This window comes from Eschrichtius robustus, chromosome 19, assembly GCF_028021215.1.
Source record: "Eschrichtius robustus isolate mEscRob2 chromosome 19, mEscRob2.pri, whole genome shotgun sequence".
NCBI classification, from domain to species: domain Eukaryota; kingdom Metazoa; phylum Chordata; class Mammalia; order Artiodactyla; family Eschrichtiidae; genus Eschrichtius; species Eschrichtius robustus.
In genome coordinates this window covers 69,953,151-69,969,684 of record NC_090842.1, presented here as the reverse complement: position 1 = coordinate 69,969,684, position 16,534 = coordinate 69,953,151, and the positions used below count along the sequence as shown (strand labels likewise).

General features: G+C 44.9%; 1 protein-coding gene across 2 annotated transcripts; it reads left to right on the top strand.

Moving 5' to 3' along the window:
• The first annotated feature begins 811 nt into the window (after positions 1 to 811).
• Positions 812 to 15,568, top strand: ZNF329 (zinc finger protein 329). Of its 2 annotated transcripts, none has more exons than XM_068527268.1 (2): positions 812 to 873; positions 12,877 to 15,568. In XM_068527268.1, exon 2 carries the CDS (start codon positions 12,897 to 12,899, stop codon positions 14,511 to 14,513), a length of 1,617 nt encoding a protein of 538 aa, XP_068383369.1. In that variant the 5' UTR covers positions 812 to 873; positions 12,877 to 12,896; the 3' UTR covers positions 14,514 to 15,568. The 2 variants fall into 2 exon arrangements, with proteins under 2 accessions (XP_068383369.1, XP_068383370.1); XM_068527269.1 differs by lacking the exon at positions 812 to 873 and adding an exon at positions 1,184 to 1,252.
• The last annotated feature ends 966 nt before the right edge of the window (positions 15,569 to 16,534 follow it).

The following is a 16,534-nucleotide window of genomic DNA, read 5'->3' as shown; positions in this document are numbered from 1 at the left end:
GTGTAGGAACTGTGCCTGGTACCCCAGGCCTAACACATATCCTGCCTGGGCTCCTCTGGGGGTTGCCCCCCCACATTCATGCTGGATAGTGGAAGTGTGGGTATTTATTATTTTTTGTACATATACTAATTATTTCTTTTTGGAATTGTTTTATTTTATACACATACATAAAACTGAGAACATTTATTTCTTTTAAAAGCACATTTTCTAACTGCTTGCTGCTAATTTTTATAATACTGATTTTTCCACAACACATACATTGATTTGCATTCCTAATCGTCCATCTAAAATCCTTACCTAACTCCCATTAATTCCAAAAATGTGTAGCTTCTGTTTAGATTTCTAAGGAAATAACTATACTGTCAATGGATAATGAGTTGCCCTTATCTGAATTTTAACATATTTTTCTTAAAAAAAAATGTGATGATATAGAATTATTTCAGCAAACTATGCAGTACATAAAGATAAGCCTGCAGAATAATGATGTCCTGGGATAAAGCGAAAATAAATGTCAGCGAATCCACATCGATATCAATAAATAACTGAGTAAGTGAATGCGGCGAAGGGACAGCTCTTCCTGACAGCACCGCTCTTAAGTCCCTGGGCTGGAGGCGAAGACTGGGCGCAGGGCGGGCGGTGGGAGCCCGGAACCCTGCGGCCGACCCCCGCCCAGGGCTAGGGGACTGGATCCGGCGCGGTGCCGAGCAGAAGCGAAAGGCAGGCACTCGGGTCTCTACACCGCACGGGTCCAGCGGTGGCCGCGGAGTCTCCTGGGACGCGCACATCCGGGTCCCGGCGCGCGCACGCGCATTTGCACCGAACATGGCCGCGGCAGCTCCTGCCGCTGCCGCAGGTGCCGCTGGCCCGCCTCGGGTGAGTCCGCTGCGCCCCTGGCTCTTTCGGTGCCCCGATTTCCCCCCGAGGGCGGTGTGTGTGTGTCGCGGGAGGCGGTGTCCGCTGGGTCCTGGTGACGCAGGAGCGGAGCGTCTGCCGGCGGGTTTCCCGCGGGCAGTGGGCGCGTCCGACTCGCAGGGCCAGGGGTCCGCCCGAGGCGCGGCGGCCCTAGCGAGTGAGGACGCCCCCGGCCAGTGTAGACGCCCCCCTTCTGCGGTGTGGATGTCCCCCGGCGGGTGTGGACGCCCCCCTTCAGCAGTGTGGACGTCCCATGCAGTTGAGGACGCCCCCCGGCGAGTGTGGACGCCCCGCTGCGGGTGTGGACGTACCTCGGCGGGTGTGGAAGCACCCTCTTCGGGTGAGGACACCCCAGCGATTTCCTCCGCGTTTCCCGGCGGTTCCGCGCTCGTATTGAGCTTGTCCTTCCATAGGGGCCTTTTTGCCCCTGCCTGCCGGGTGTCCTGGCCCGGCCGCTGGGGCGAGCCCCGGGTCTGCCGCCCTTCTGCTGTCGGGTGGTGGGAGGGCCCGTGTGGGCGTCGGTGGGTCTCGGGCCGAGGTGGCCGCGTTGTACCCGCAGACTGTGCCGTTTCCCACCACTCGGCAGACCGGGAGGTGTCAGATCACTTGTTTTTTTCCCCACCTAATAGCTGCAAAATCAGATCTTGCTGCAGTTCTCAATGAGGGCTGCGTTTTTCCAACTGTTAGTGGCCACTTCGCTTTCCTCTTCCTTGGTTTAGTGGGTTCGTTTCCTTAGCTCCTCTTCCCCCAATAGTTTATGATAAAAGTTTTTCTACATATAGAAAAGTTGAGACACTTGTGCGTCCTTATACCAACTCATTAACTCTCTGCTATACTTGGTGTATGCCCTATATTTGTTCCCTTTGTCCACCCTTTTAGCCACCCACCAACCTTTTTGGGATACAAAGTAAATGGCAGATATCACTCCACTCCCCCCTCAAACACCTTACTATGCTTAACATCAGAGTTTAATATTGCTTTTTAAATTTTTGAGGGAAAACTGACTTACATTGAAATGCACAGATATTCATCATATCACTGGATGAGTTTTGACAAATGCAGTCCAAACCTTTATCAAAATTACCATCACCCCAGAAAGATCCCTTATCATTTGCCAATTTAAAAAAATTGCTTGTTAGCGACTTGGGCTTGTAAAAATATGTTTTGAACACTAAGGCTTTGTTATTTTTTCCACCCACAGCAAGTAACTTTTCTCCCTTCTATTGATTGTTTCTCTCCCTTAGCACCCGACTTTTTATTTTGAAGTTTTACACCTACAGAAATGTTGCAGGAATAGTTCAATAAACACTTGTAAAACCATCCAGATTATCAAGTTATTAATACTTTGCCTCATTAGATTTACCCTTCTTTTCTCCCTGCCTCAAACACACATCTTTTTATATCTTACACACCCTCCCACAAGAAGACAAAAGGTTTCTTACTCACGTAATGAGACTGTCTTGGAGAGCAGGGCAGACTTCCCATGATGATCCAAAAAAGTGTGAGTGGGACTTCCCTGGTGGTCCAATGGTTAAGTCTTCTCCCTTCCACTGCAGGGGGCGTGGGTTCAATCCCTGGTCGGGGAACTAAGATCCCGAATGCCATGTGGCGCGGCCAAAAACCAAATAAACAAACAAAAATCGTGAGACAGCAGGAAAAGGAGGCTCACTGGGCTTTTATAGTGATTAATGGAGTTGGGATGAGGGTGGCCTTGCACTGGTTGGGGCTTGCATGGTTTGAACGTCCTGCCAACACCAAGGAGAAAACACTTAGGCTTTCTTGTTAGTTTGCCTGGTTTGCAGAAGGAGAAGGGGCAGTAGGTGGTGGTGAGAACGGGGGGGTTGAAAGCTGTCAGCAGTCAGTCATCAAAAATGAAGTCAGGCTGTTAATCACAATTGGTAATGAGGTGGGTAACTTTATTTGGACAGGACTAAAGTTAGTGGCAAACAATTTATTTTTGTTAAAGAATGTATCATTTGAAGAAGTAAACATTATCATGTGTAGTCCACAGAGATGGCAAGAACCATGCAGATGGGGTCAGGCATCTGAGGTCTGGCAACCATTGATGTCAAACATTCAGTCATTGGGCTTAAGTGGATCCCTCTGCAGGGTCATAGAGACTGGGTATAAAGCCCTTCAGAGGTGAGTGCCTGGGAATGGAATTCTCCACAAGCTTTATTTTATTTATTTATCTATTTATTTTTATTTTTGGCTGCATTGGCTCTTCGTTGCTGCACGCGGGCTTTCTCTAGTTGTGGCAAGCGGGGGCTGCTCTTCATTTTGGTGCACAGGTTTCTCATTGTGGTGGCTTCTCTTGTTGTGGAGCATGAGCTCTAGGCGCGCGGGCTCAGTAGTTGTGGCTCATGGGCTCAGTGGTTGTGGCACATGGGCTCAGTAGTTGTGGCGCACGGGCTCAGTGGTTGTGGCTTGCAAGCTTTAGAGAGCAGTCTCAGTAGTTGTGGTCCACAGGCTCAGTAGTCATGGCTCGTGGGCTCAGTAGTTGTGGCACGCGGACTCAGTAGTTGTGGCTCGCGGGCTCTAGAGTACAGGCTCAGTAGTTGTGGCCTGTGGGCTCTAGAGCACAGGCTCAGTAGTTGTGGCACATGGGCTCAGTAGTTGTGGCACGTGGGCTCAGTAGTTGTGGCTCGTGGGCTCAGTAGTGGCACGTGGGCTCAGTAGTTGTGGCCCATGGACTCTAGAGTGCAGGCTCAGTAGTTGTGGCATGCGGGTTCAGTAGTTGTGGCCCGTGGGCTCAGTAGTTGTGGCCCGTGGGCTCTAGAGCGCGGGCTCAGTGGTTGTGGCGCACGGACTTAGTTGCTCCACGGCATGTGGGATCTTCCCGGGCCAGGGCTGGAACCCGTGTCCCCTGTGTCAGCAGGCATGTTCCTAACCACTGCGCCACCAGGGAAGCCCTCTCCGCAAGCTTTAATCCCAAGATACCAGAAACATGCCAAGTGGAGTCTAGACCAGTAGTTCTGACTCCAACAGATTCAACACGTGCTTAATTGTTTAAATAGCTGTATCGAGGTATAATTCATATACCATATAATTCACCCTCTAAGGTATACCATTCAATGTTTTTTCGTATATTCACCAGGTGGTGCATCCATCACCCAGATCAGTTTTAGAATATTTTTATCATCCCCCAAAAGGAAACCCCTGCCCATTAGCACTCACTTCCCATTTCCTCCATCCTTCTTAGCCCCAGGCAATTACTAATCTACTTTCTGTCTCTACATTTGCCTATTGTAGGCATTTCATATAAATGGCCATACAATATGTAGTCCTTTGTTTTGGCTTCTTTCACTTAAAAATGTTTTCAAAGTTCATCCATGTTACAGTGTATCAGTACTTGGTTCATTTTTATGGATGAATAATATTCCCTTGTATGAGTATATTAATTTGTTTATCCATTCATCAGTTGATAGCCATTTGAGTTGCTTCCATTTTGGGAGTATTACGAATAATGCTTCTGTGAACATTCACATACAAGTTTTGTGGGGTATTTTTTGTGGAAATATGTCTTCATTTCTCTTGGATGACCTAGGAGTGGAACTGATTGTAGCCACCCTAGTGGGTGTGAAATGGTATCTCGATATGTTTTTGATTTGCAGTTCCTTGATGGTTAATGATATTGAGCTTCTTTTCATTGTGCTTATTGGCCTTTTGTATATCTTCTTTGGAGAATTGTCTATTTAGATCCTTTGCCCATTTATGAAATGGGTTATTGGTCTTTTAATTATTGAACTCTAAGAGTTGTTTATTTATTCTGGATACCAGTGCCTTATCAGATATATGATTTGCAAATATTTTATCCTATCCTGTGGATTGTCATTTTACTTTCTTAGTAACATTCTTTGAAGCACAGAGGTTTTAATTTTGATTAGTCCAGTTTATCTACTGTGTCACTTGTGCTTTTGGTGTTGTATTAGGTTTCTGAAGAATTATGCCTATGTTTTTCATTTAAGAGTTTTATAGCTTTAGCTTATGTATTTAAGCTTGTGATACATTTTGAGTTATTTTTTGTGTAATGCTCAGTCTTTTTTTTTTTTAAAGGTGGATTATCTGAAGCCATTCTGTCTCTGCTCTTTCCACAGGAGGAGTTCTACTTTTTTTTAAAATTTATTTATTTTATTTTATTTATTTTTGTCTGTGTTGGGTCTTTGTTGCTGTGCACGGGCTTTCTCTAGTTGTGGCAAGCGGGGACTACTCTTCGTTGCGGTGCATGGGCTTCTCACTGCGGTGGCTTCTCTTGTTGCAGAGCACAGGCTCTAGGCGCGTGGGTTTCAGTAGTTGTGGCTCACGGGCTCTCGAGCGCAGGCTCAGTAGTTGTTGCTTGCGTGCTTAGTTGCTCTGCGGCATGTAGGATCTTCCCGGACCAGGGCTGGAACCTGTGTCCCTTGCGTTGACAGGCAGGTTCTTAACCACGGTGCCAACAGGGATGCCCAATGCTCAGTCTTTATGATCAATAGTTGCAATATGCCTTTTACTGTCCTGAAAAGAATTTTATAGATAATATTAAATATCCATATAACTTTAAAAATTAAATGTAAAGAATCAATAAAAGGAAAGGCATTTGTATTAAAAAATTATTTCTATATTTAAATGTTTGGCACAGCTACCTTGAAAACATAAGAAGCAGTCTGCTGCTGGAGATTGTAGGTTTGGGTTAAGAGAAATAGGACAGTCAGAATTCATTGTCTTCGGTGAAGTTGAATGAGGCGAGGTATGGCTGGATACTGCTGGAACAGTGAGTGTTGTGGGTGGATCCAGACCAGGCGTATTAAATAGGAACGGAAGAAAGTACCTTGGTGGAAGCAGGTTCTAAGCACTTACTTAGTTAAGGCAACCCAGGCTGTCTGGATGGTCTGGGGTGACAGGTGAAGGGTCAGTCACCCCCTCTGCTATGACCTGGAACAACATCAGGACAATTTATCACAGAAAACAGTTCTCCAAACAGACCTGAAGTCTCATCATGTGCTGGGGCAACATTCAGTGTATAGAAAGCCTTAGAGACCACCTTCTTTGGCGGCCATGGGGTAGAGAAGGACAGGCTGGGGAAAATGAGTCATACTGGGGCTCCAGAGAAGTGGTATTGTGACTATCTGAGGTCAGAGGATGAGTGGGGTGGGGGGGAATAGAGACCCCCCCCCCAAATTTGTGAACAGCATCAAGGTGAATTTTTTACAACATAGTTTTGGTATCATTGTACTGCCAAAAATAGCTACACAGATATGTATGAGGGCAATAATACGAGATTTTTAAAACAACCTTAATTAATGAAATTCAGTGTAGTTCCTGCATTAAATACCCTAATTTAATACTATTTCCCTGATGTCTGTCCTAATGTCCTCCTGTATGCTTGTGATTGTTTGTTCTTTCTGCAGTAACCGCTGTGACACTCAGGCCCTCATTGATTGAGCATAGAGTTGGAATGGCCAGTTTTGGTCAAGGAGAGAGATGCAAAATAGGGAATGAGTTCATGAATTCAGGGCTGTATCTGGACTTCCTTTCAACTTCCTTCCCCTAAATGAAGGCACCTTTTCCCTGATGTCTTGTAACACATGTAGTATTGTTCTGTAGTTCAGTACCCCAGGTTAGTACCTGCAGGGACTTTGGTCCACAGGTTGGTCAAACATCACGTGGAGCGGTCCCAATGTGTTAGCAAATATGCATCCCTGGTCCAGGCCCATCAGATGCTAGCAGTTCCCCCTGCTTCCATCTTTGTGACCACCTGACACCTCCACAGATTTCTGGATGCCCCCAGGGGAAGTACTGCAAAGGTCAAGCGCTGCAGGTCAGGCTAGGTGAAACTTGTCCCCTTATAGGTGTAAAATTACTTATCACAGCTTTATTGAGATATAATTCACATATCATATGATTCATTCATTCAAAGTGCACAACTCGGTGGTTTTTTAGTATATGCACGAAGTTGTGCAGCCATCACCACTATATATTTCCAAAACGTTTTCATCAATCCAAGAAGAAACCCCATACCAATTAGGAATCACTCCCCATACTGCCTTCTCCCAGCTTCTGGCAGCCACTAATTGACTTTCAGTGTGTATGGAATTGCCTCTTCCGGATGTTTCACTTAAATGTGATCATACAGTATGGAGTCTTTTGTGTCTGAGTTCTTTTACTGCGTATAATGTTTTTAGGATTCATCTGTGTTATTGAAGCATTTATCAGTATTTCACTCCTTCTTAAGGCTGAAGAATATTCCATTGTGTGTATTTCCACATTTTGTTTATCCGTTCATCGGTTGGTAGACATTAATTTGGGTTGTTTCCGCTTTTGTTTATCATGAATAGTGCTGTTATGTACTCATAATTCATGGAGAAGTTTATGTGTAGACATACGTTTACACTTTTCTTGAGTAGATACCTAGGAGTGGAATTGCAGGGTCATATGATGACTCTGTTTAACTTTTTGAAAAACTGTCAGACTGTTTTCCAAAGCAGCTGCACCATTTTATTTATTTATTTATTTTTTGGCTGCGTTGGGTCTTCGTTGCTGCTCGCGGGCTTTCTCTAGTTGTGGCGAGCAGGGGCTAGAGCACGGGCTCTAGGTGCGCGGGCTTCAGTAGTTGTGGCACATGGGCTTGGTTGCTCCATGGCATGTGGGATCTTCCCAGACCGGGAATCAAACCCGTGTCCCCTGCATTGGCAGGTGGATTCTTAACCACTGCACCACCAGGGAGGTCCCAGCTGTACCATTTTACATTCCCCCCAACAGTGTGTGAGGGTTTCAGTTTCTCCACGTGCTCACAACACTTGTTATTGTCTTTTTTTTTCTTTTTTTTTGCCATGCTGTGCGGCTTGTGGGATCTTAGTTCCCCGACCACAGATTGAACCCAGGCCCATGGCAGTGAAAGCCTGGGTTTTGATTAGCATTTCCCTAATGACTAATGATGTTGATCATCTTTTCATATGCTTATTGGCCATCTGTATGTCTTCTTTGGAGAAATGTTTATTCAGATCCTTTGCCTATTTTTAAAATTCGGGTTGTCCTGTAATTATTGGGCTATAAGAGTTTTTTATATCTTCTGCAAGTCCTTTATCAGATACATGCTTTGTAAATATTTTCTCCTGTTTGGTAGGTTGTCTTTTCACTCTCTTAGTGGTATGTAAGTCTTATTTCAATAAAGGAAGTATCTATTATAGATGAAATGGACATTCCCTTTGCTCCTCTAGGGCTGTTCCCTTCCACACTCCCAAGACAGTCATGATCACAGCTTTGGTAGATGTGTTGCCAGGGCCTTTTAATATTTTTACTTAGAGAATACTTTGTGTGTCTAAAAATTTTCATTAAGTGGTATCATCCTATATGTGTCTGACTTACCTCATATTTTTTAAGTGCACACATACATCCTGCCCTTACAGAATTGTAGGGAGGTGCTCTCCATCTCTTGTTTCCACAGGACAACTGTAGGCCACCCAGGCCCCAGTCTACTCAGAAGGCTCAGTAGAGGAAACATGCAGCGTGGTAATACGGCAGCCTCAGGAGGTCTGAAAAGTAGGAGCAGCCAGGAGTGACAGCTCGGGATATGGTCCTCCTGGCCAACTGGCCCCTCCGCATCACTGTTGAGTGCTGTGGACCTAGCAGGCATCTGGGGTCTTGGCCTTGGCTTCAGACTGAACAATTCTCATGTTTCCTCATGTGTGATGTTTACCTTAATTCCCTGTGTTCGTAGTTGATAAGAATTTTCATCATGAGTTGGAGCTTTCCTTAAAATACCTTATCAATTTATTGACGTAGGGTAAAGGGGTCTACTACTTTAATCTGAGAGCATTTTGATCAAGAGTCTGGGTGAGATTTGTTCAAATTACTTTCTGAATTTATTGAGATAGGATGTAGGGGGTTGTCTTCTACTTTAATCTGAAAATGTCAGGAATCGTATCAGTAGATGTTCTAATGTTTCATAGGCCTTCTTTTGTAGGATAAATCCAATGTTGCCATTTTGATAACTTTCTTCTGTTTCTTAATTAAATCCCCTTTTTATGACGAATATCACCTATGTATGCCTTCTTGTTCTTTATTTTATGATTACTCTTGCCAAAGGTAATTTCATTAGTCTTTTCAAATAACAGACTTCTGGTTTTCTTCATGTTCTTGGCTGTTTCCTTGTTTTCGGTTTCTGTAATTTTTGATCTTACCTTTATTATCACCTTCCTTTCACCTCCTGTTGGTTTTCTCTGTGGCTCTTTCCCTTACTTCTGAAGTCGAATAGTGATCTCACTAACTTTCAGTCTTCTCTTTAAAATACGAGCATTAGGGACTTCCCTGGCAGTCCAGTGGTTAGGACTCTGCGCTTTCACTGCTGAGGGCGCAGGTTCAATCCCTGGTTGGGGAACTAAGGTCCCGCAAGCCGCATGGCATGGCCACAAAAAACAAAAACAAAAACAAAACAAAACAAAAACAAAAAACAGTAACAAAAAAAACCCAAACCAAAAAAAAAAACCCATGCATTAAAGACCAACATTTTTCACCTAGGAACTTCTTTAGCTGCATCCTCCTTTGCTATGTGTTTTGAGATGTGCCATCATCATCAGTTGTTCAGTTCTCCATGTTTTCTAAGTAGATGCTTTCTAATTTTCATCAAGATTTCTCTGATCTGTGAATTACTGAGAAAAAGATTTTCATTTTTCCAAATAAATAGGGTTTTTTTTTAAAAAAACTTACTATTATTTTTTGTATTTGGCGTTCTTTCCGTTACTGGTTTGTAACTTGACCACATTCTTTGGCCTGGTTTATGACCAGTGTTAGCAAATGTTCCACTTGTGCTTGGAAAGCCTTTGGCTCTAATTATTGGTAGTGGGTCTTCATTCAGCTGTGTGACCAGGCTGGCTAATTACATTCTCTTATGCTTGTCTCTATTCAGTCTTTCTACATTTCCATTCCTGATAGAGGTTCATAAACCCTCCCAGTATGGTTGGATTTGCTGAGTTTGCTTTGTGTTTGGAGGCATGCTGTTAATGTAGACATCTTTGCCATTGTTATATTGCCCTGTTATCATCCTTGAAGTTTATTGTTGGTTAGCAAAGCACCATTCAATCTTTGTTTGGTTAGCATTTGTCTGTTCCAAACTTTTGCTTTTGTCTTCTGTGTCCTTTTGCTTTTGGTGTCTGTTACAAACACATTTTTTAATGCAGTCTGACACAGTGTTTATCTTGCCCATCAAAGCCACTTACATTTATTGTTATTGGTAATGTCCTATATTATACTTTCTATCTTAACCTGTCCTTTTTGAGCTTTCCCCCTTAGCACCTTCTTCTGGATTGATCTGTTTTTTTTCCTTTTCTTTATTATTCTTTTCTCCTGTAACAGGGTTTTTCAACTTCAGCACTATTTACATTTGAGTTTTGAGGCTGGTCATTCTATGTGTGAGAGGCTGTCTTGTGTTTTAAAGGTATTTCACAGCATCCCTAGATTCCAGTAGCATCTGACCCCAAGTCATGACAGCCAAAAATGTTCCCAGATGTTGTCAAGTGTCTTTTGAGGGTAAAACCGTCTCTGGTTGAGAACCACTGCTCTGTGGGCTTGGAAGTTTTACATGACATTTATTCTTTTATTCCTGACTTGACCAGGTCTAACATGAATCATGAACAAGATAAGAATGTAAGGACACTTAATTTTGCTACCCTGTTTTCATCTCACAGGCCACTGCCATTCAGTATTTTAGTCCATCCCACTGTTAACCCCTGAGTCATTGTTATTGCTTCATTTTATGTGGTCAGCGCTGGATTTTATTTAAATACATGTTCTCTCCATTCCTTCCTTCTGGTTTTTTTTTTTCCCCTGAAGAACAGTTTTTTTCTAATTCTTTTGGCAAGTGTCCTTGGATTTAAACCCTGCTTTTGCTTTTCTGAAGCTGCCTTTATCTTACTTTCACTCTTTTTTTAAAAAATTTTATTTATTTCTTTAATTTTGGCTGCGTTGGGTCTTCGTTGCTGCATGTAGACTTTCTCTAGTTGTGGTGAGCGGGGGCTACTCTTTGTTGTGGTGCGTGGGCAGTGAGAAGCGGTGGCTTCTCTTGTTGCGGGGCATGGGCTCTAGATGCATGGGCTTCAGTAGTTGTGGCATGAGGGCTCAGTAGTTGTGGCTTGTGGGCTCTAGAGTGCAGGCTTAGTAGTTGTGGTGCACAGGCTTAGTTGCTTGCGGCATGTGGGATCTTCCCGGACCAGGGCTCGAACCCGTGTCCCCTGCATTGGCAGGCGGATTCCCAATCACTGTGCCACCGGGGAAGTCCCTTACTTTCACTCTGAACAATCATGTATCTGACAGTTTTTTCCCTTGGCACTTTGATGGTAATCTTCCATTACTATCAGGTTTCTATTTTTGTTACCAAGTTAATCACAGTACTGTTCATTCCTTCACTGGTGGTCTTTTTCCTGGTGGACTTTAAGACCATTTCCTTAGGTATAGCTTGATGTCCAGTTATGCTTGGGACTCAGGCTTTCTGAATCTAAGACACCACCAAGTGGAATTGCAAGGTGGCAGAATGTGCCTGTTTTATGTTTTGATGGCCACTACCAAGTTACACCGCCAAGTGGACTGACCTCTTTACGTGCCCACCAACTCTCTTCTTGCATGACCTGCTCAAGCATTATATTATCATGTCTTGTTTTACATACTCGTGTGAAATGTGCATATTTTGTATTCTTAAAGTTACAGTTTGTAAATGCCTTCAGGTGCGAATGAGCAAGAATTCATGAATTCAGGACATTTCTATTTTCTCTCCATCAAGTTCCTCCTTGTATCCTTTACCCATTTTTTTCCCTTTTATGTGCTGTTCTGTAAGAATTTTTTTATAGATCTCCGGCACTATTCCTTTGTCTCTTTTATACTTTATAGTATCGTCTCTCCACCTGCCACTTGTATTTTGACTCTTACTGTGTTTTTTGTTGTTTAGAAATTTTTTAAAACTAATTAATTAATTTTATTTTTGGCTGTGCTGGGTCTTTGTTGGTGCGCACGGGCTTTCTCTAGTTGCGGCGAGCAGGGGCTACTCTTCATTGTGGTGCGCGGGCTTCTCACTGCGGTGGCTTCTTTTGTTGCAGAGCACGGGCTCCAGGTGCACGGGCTTCAGTAGTTGTGGCACGCAGGCTCAGTAGTTGTGGCTTGTGGGCTCTAGAGCGCAGGCTCAGTAGTTGTGGCACATGGGCTTAGTTGCTCCGTGGCATGTGGGATCTTCCCGGACCAGGGCTCAAACCCGTGTCCCCTTCATTGGCAGGCAGATTCTTAACTACTCTGCCACCAGGGAAGCCCGAGAGCCAGTTTTCTTGATATCTTCAAGTCAAAGGGGTGGGAGCATGGTTAGAGAAAGATCCATAACAGTGAAGACGCTGGCAGCCACTTACAGTACTGTCTGTTCCCCAGCTCAGAGCCAGCCTCACACATGACGTAATTCTCATAATAACCCTGCAGGAAGGTCGTTGACAGATCTAGGAATTTCAGAACTTTCAGGTCACCAGGTCTGTGTTGTGTCCCATCCACGAAGGCAGAACTCTGACCACAAAGGTGGGGTGAGAACTGCTCGTTCAATGCTATTGTAAGCCCATTGTGAAGTGGAGGATCCGGAGTGTGTACTGATTGTTGGTAGGGGAAGTGGGTGGTGGAGACAAGCACACAGTGGCCGAGATGTGTTCCTGTGTGATCAGAGTGACACCTGGCCTCTGATCTCTCACGTCTCAGGCTAATCCTTTTGATGATATTTACCCCTAACACCATTCCCCCTGCCTGTTCTCTAGGAGGGTGGAAATGCCATGTGGCTCTTCTTGAACCTGTTCTTGGCTCCATCCCTCGACTCTCACGGTATCTCCCCCTCATATAGATCTGAATTTCAAAGAGAAAACAAGTAAAAAGACACACCCACACACTTGGCCTGTCACCATCTTTCATTCCTCTTCCACACATGGCTTCATGTACTTAAGTCTGTCTTTTTCATTCTTTGCTTTCCAGCCTGGGACAGAAGATTGAAAATGACAGCTGAGAACATTCCTGAGGAAGAACTGTCCTGTGACATGGAGATGGAAGGATTTACACGAGAGGGTCCTCATTTCTCCATTCTAGGTAACAGTTGGGACTGTGAGAACCAGGAGGGACATTTGAGGCAATCAGCCTTAGCTCAGGAGGAACCAGGAGCTCAGGAAGCAATTCGTGAATATCCCGGATTTGGGGAGCATTTGAGCATGAGCCCAGACCTTCCACGACGTCAGAGAGTTTCCACAAGAAACGGTTTCCATGTACGTGGCTCAGGTGTTAAAAGCCTGGATTGTGACCCAGCTTTACACAATTGTCAGAAAAGTTATGTAGCTAAGAGAACGGGTGACGGTGACACCTGTGGGAAAGCCTTCAACCATTCCATGGAAGTTATTCAATTTGGAAGAACTCAAACTAGAGAGAAACCCTATAAATACCCTGAAAGTGTTAAGTCTTTCAACCATTTTACCCCTCTTGGTGAACAAAAAATAATGAAAAGAGGGAAGAAACTGTATGAAGGTAAGGACTTTGGGGACATCTTTACCCTGAGTTCATCTCTTAATGAAAACAGGAGGAACAGCCCTGGAGAAAAACTGTACACATGTACTGAATGTGGCAAGTGCTTCAAACGGAACTCTTCTCTTGTTTTGCATCACCGAACTCACACTGGAGAGAAACCTTATACCTGTAATGAGTGTGGAAAATCCTTCTCCAAGAACTATAACCTAATTGTGCATCAAAGAATCCATACAGGAGAGAAGCCCTATAAATGCAGTAAATGCGGGAAAGCCTTCAGTGATGGGTCAGCTCTGACGCAACACCAGAGAATTCACACTGGGGAGAAACCTTACGAGTGTCTAGAATGTGGGAAAACCTTCAACCGAAATTCATCCCTGATTCTGCATCAAAGAACTCATACAGGGGAAAAACCATATAGATGTAATGAGTGTGGGAAACCTTTCACCGACATCTCCCACCTCACTGTGCATCTCAGAATACACACTGGGGAGAAGCCTTATGAATGTAGCAAATGCGGAAAGGCCTTCCGAGATGGCTCATACCTCACCCAGCACGAGAGGACTCACACTGGAGAGAAGCCCTTTGAATGTGTGGAATGCGGGAAATCCTTCAACCGTAACTCTCACCTCATTGTGCATCAGAAAATCCATTCTGGGGAGAAACCCTATGAGTGTAAAGAATGTGGGAAAACTTTCATTGAGAGTGCTTACCTCATCAGGCACCAGAGGATTCATACTGGTGAGAAGCCCTATGGCTGTGATCAGTGTCAGAAACTTTTCAGGAACATCGCCGGCCTCATACGTCACCAGAGGACTCATACTGGCGAGAAGCCCTATGAGTGTAATCAGTGTGGTAAAGCTTTCAGGGACAGCTCCTGTCTGACCAAACACCAGAGAATTCACACTAAGGAGACCCCGTACCAGTGTCCAGATTGTGGAAAGTCCTTCAAGCAGAACTCTCACCTGGCAGTACATCAGAGGCTCCACAGCAGGGAGGGTCCCAGTCAGTGTCCTCAGTGTGGGAAAACTTTCAGAAGGAGCTCTTCCCTCATCCGACACCAAAGATCACACCCTGGAGAACAACCCGTGGATATTTAATGAACATGGGCCATGCTCATCTTCCGACTGGCTCTCAAAAACCTCTGTGAGGGAGAAGTGTCTTCAGGGGTGGCTCCTCCCTGTCAGTGGAAAAGACTGCTCTGAGCTGTCCAGCAAACTGGTGGATGTGAGACATTCCTTAGCCATCCTGTTAAGTCTATACATTAGGGAACTCTTGCAGAGGATACAGGATAGTAATAAATGTGGCAAAGGCTTCAGGGATGATTCAGCCTGTACCAAACATGATAGTGCATACACTGGAATAAAACCTGAGAAAGTCAGGTAGATACTTCCCTGGAGAACTCACCTATCCGTACATCCAGGTCCTTAAACTGGAAAGAGCCTGTGTAATCGGGAAGAGGAATCCTTTAAGAGGGAGTGTCTGCCTTACTGTACGTAAGCAAACTCTTACTGGAATCCAGCGAGGGAAGCTGTCGGCAGGAGCCCTTGCTGTCTTAGCTGTGTAGCAAAGGCATGCTGGTGAGAAACCCCACACAGTGCTCCAGCTCACAGCAACCACAGAATTACAGCGGATTGACATTTGAATGTATTTCCGCGTTACATTCCTGCCAGGTGCTGAGGACTCCTTTCAGCAGGGGCACCTGGGTGAGGAAGTCGCTTGTGAATGAACAGTGATGTTATCCCTCTTAATGTGGAGAACAAAGCAGGTTCTCCTAAGAAGGAAAGGGCTGCTGCTGATAAATATGCGTTGCTTTAGTTGTTGAGACAAACAAACAGAAAAACACTGAGTTGTTATGTTTACGTTGTCACCCCTCATTGTTCATTTCAGACACTTGTGATTTGTTCCATGCAACCATGCCAAACCATGATGATAAAGGTTTTGTTGCCATATTGAAAACGCTTATAATATGGCCGGCAACCAAAAGCATAAAATAGAAGATTTGCCATGTAAAGTGTGCACACATACGGATGTAGGTTGGGAGTTGATCATGGAGAAATAAACATGGGGTCTCCTAAGTGACTGTTACTTGTGTATGATTTTTCCTCTATCAGAAATCATACATTGTTATAATCATTTGATGAGGAATAAAGAGGTGGAGATAAAAAGAGGTGAGTTTGGGTTTTCTTTGGACCTTTTTAAAACCAGAAGTGGTTAAGTCAGGGTCGCAGGGCAGTTGTAAGCATGGATGGGGGCATCTCGGCAGAGACTTCTCTGAATCAGCATCCCACAGCTCAGGGCCTAAGAATAACTTCTTTCTTTGGGACTTGGATAATGAGAGGGTGTTATTGTGAAGAAGAGGGTGGGTCTCCGGGAATGGGGAGTAGGAGGCTAGCCTACAGAGAGGTCTGGGAGGACCTGGGAGCATCCCTCCTGAGGCCCTGCAGTGCTGGCTGGCTGAGAGCTGCTCACACTGGTTGGCATAGCCTCGGAGCCCCGGGGTGGCTCCCCTTGGAAGTTTGACTTGTTCCTATGGAGGCAGAGTCAGAGGGAAGGTCACTGAGCTAATTAAGGCTATGAGATAATAAATCTGCGTTGTTTTAAGCTATGTTTGTGGTACTTTGTTATGGCAACAATAGAAACTAGCACAAGCATTAAGGAAAACTCATGCCTGCCCTTTCCCTTTCTTCTGGTCCTCCTTGCAGTCTTTCAGCCTGCTCCTGGCTGAGACTGCAGCAGGGCCGCTGATAGTCTACACCTCACCTTCATACAAATTAGGAACACCAACCCCACCCCCACCCCCCTCAGGGCAATGCAAGAGGAAAACTCTCTCCTTGGAGCAGCTCTTGCTTTGGAGATGCTGCAACTGGATGTCGGGCTTCTCTACACCAGGGCTAACAGCTGAATCTGAGAGAGACCCAGGGCATAGCCTCTTTTTTTTTTTTTTTAATTAATTAATTAATTTTTGGCTGCGTTGGGTCTTCGTTGCTGTGCGCGGGCTTTCTCTAGTTGCGGCTAGCAGGGGCTACTCTTCGTTGTGGTGCTCAGGCTTCTCATTGCGGTGACTTCTCTTGTTGCGGAGCACGGGCTGTAGGGCGTGCGGGCTTCAGTAGTTGTGGCA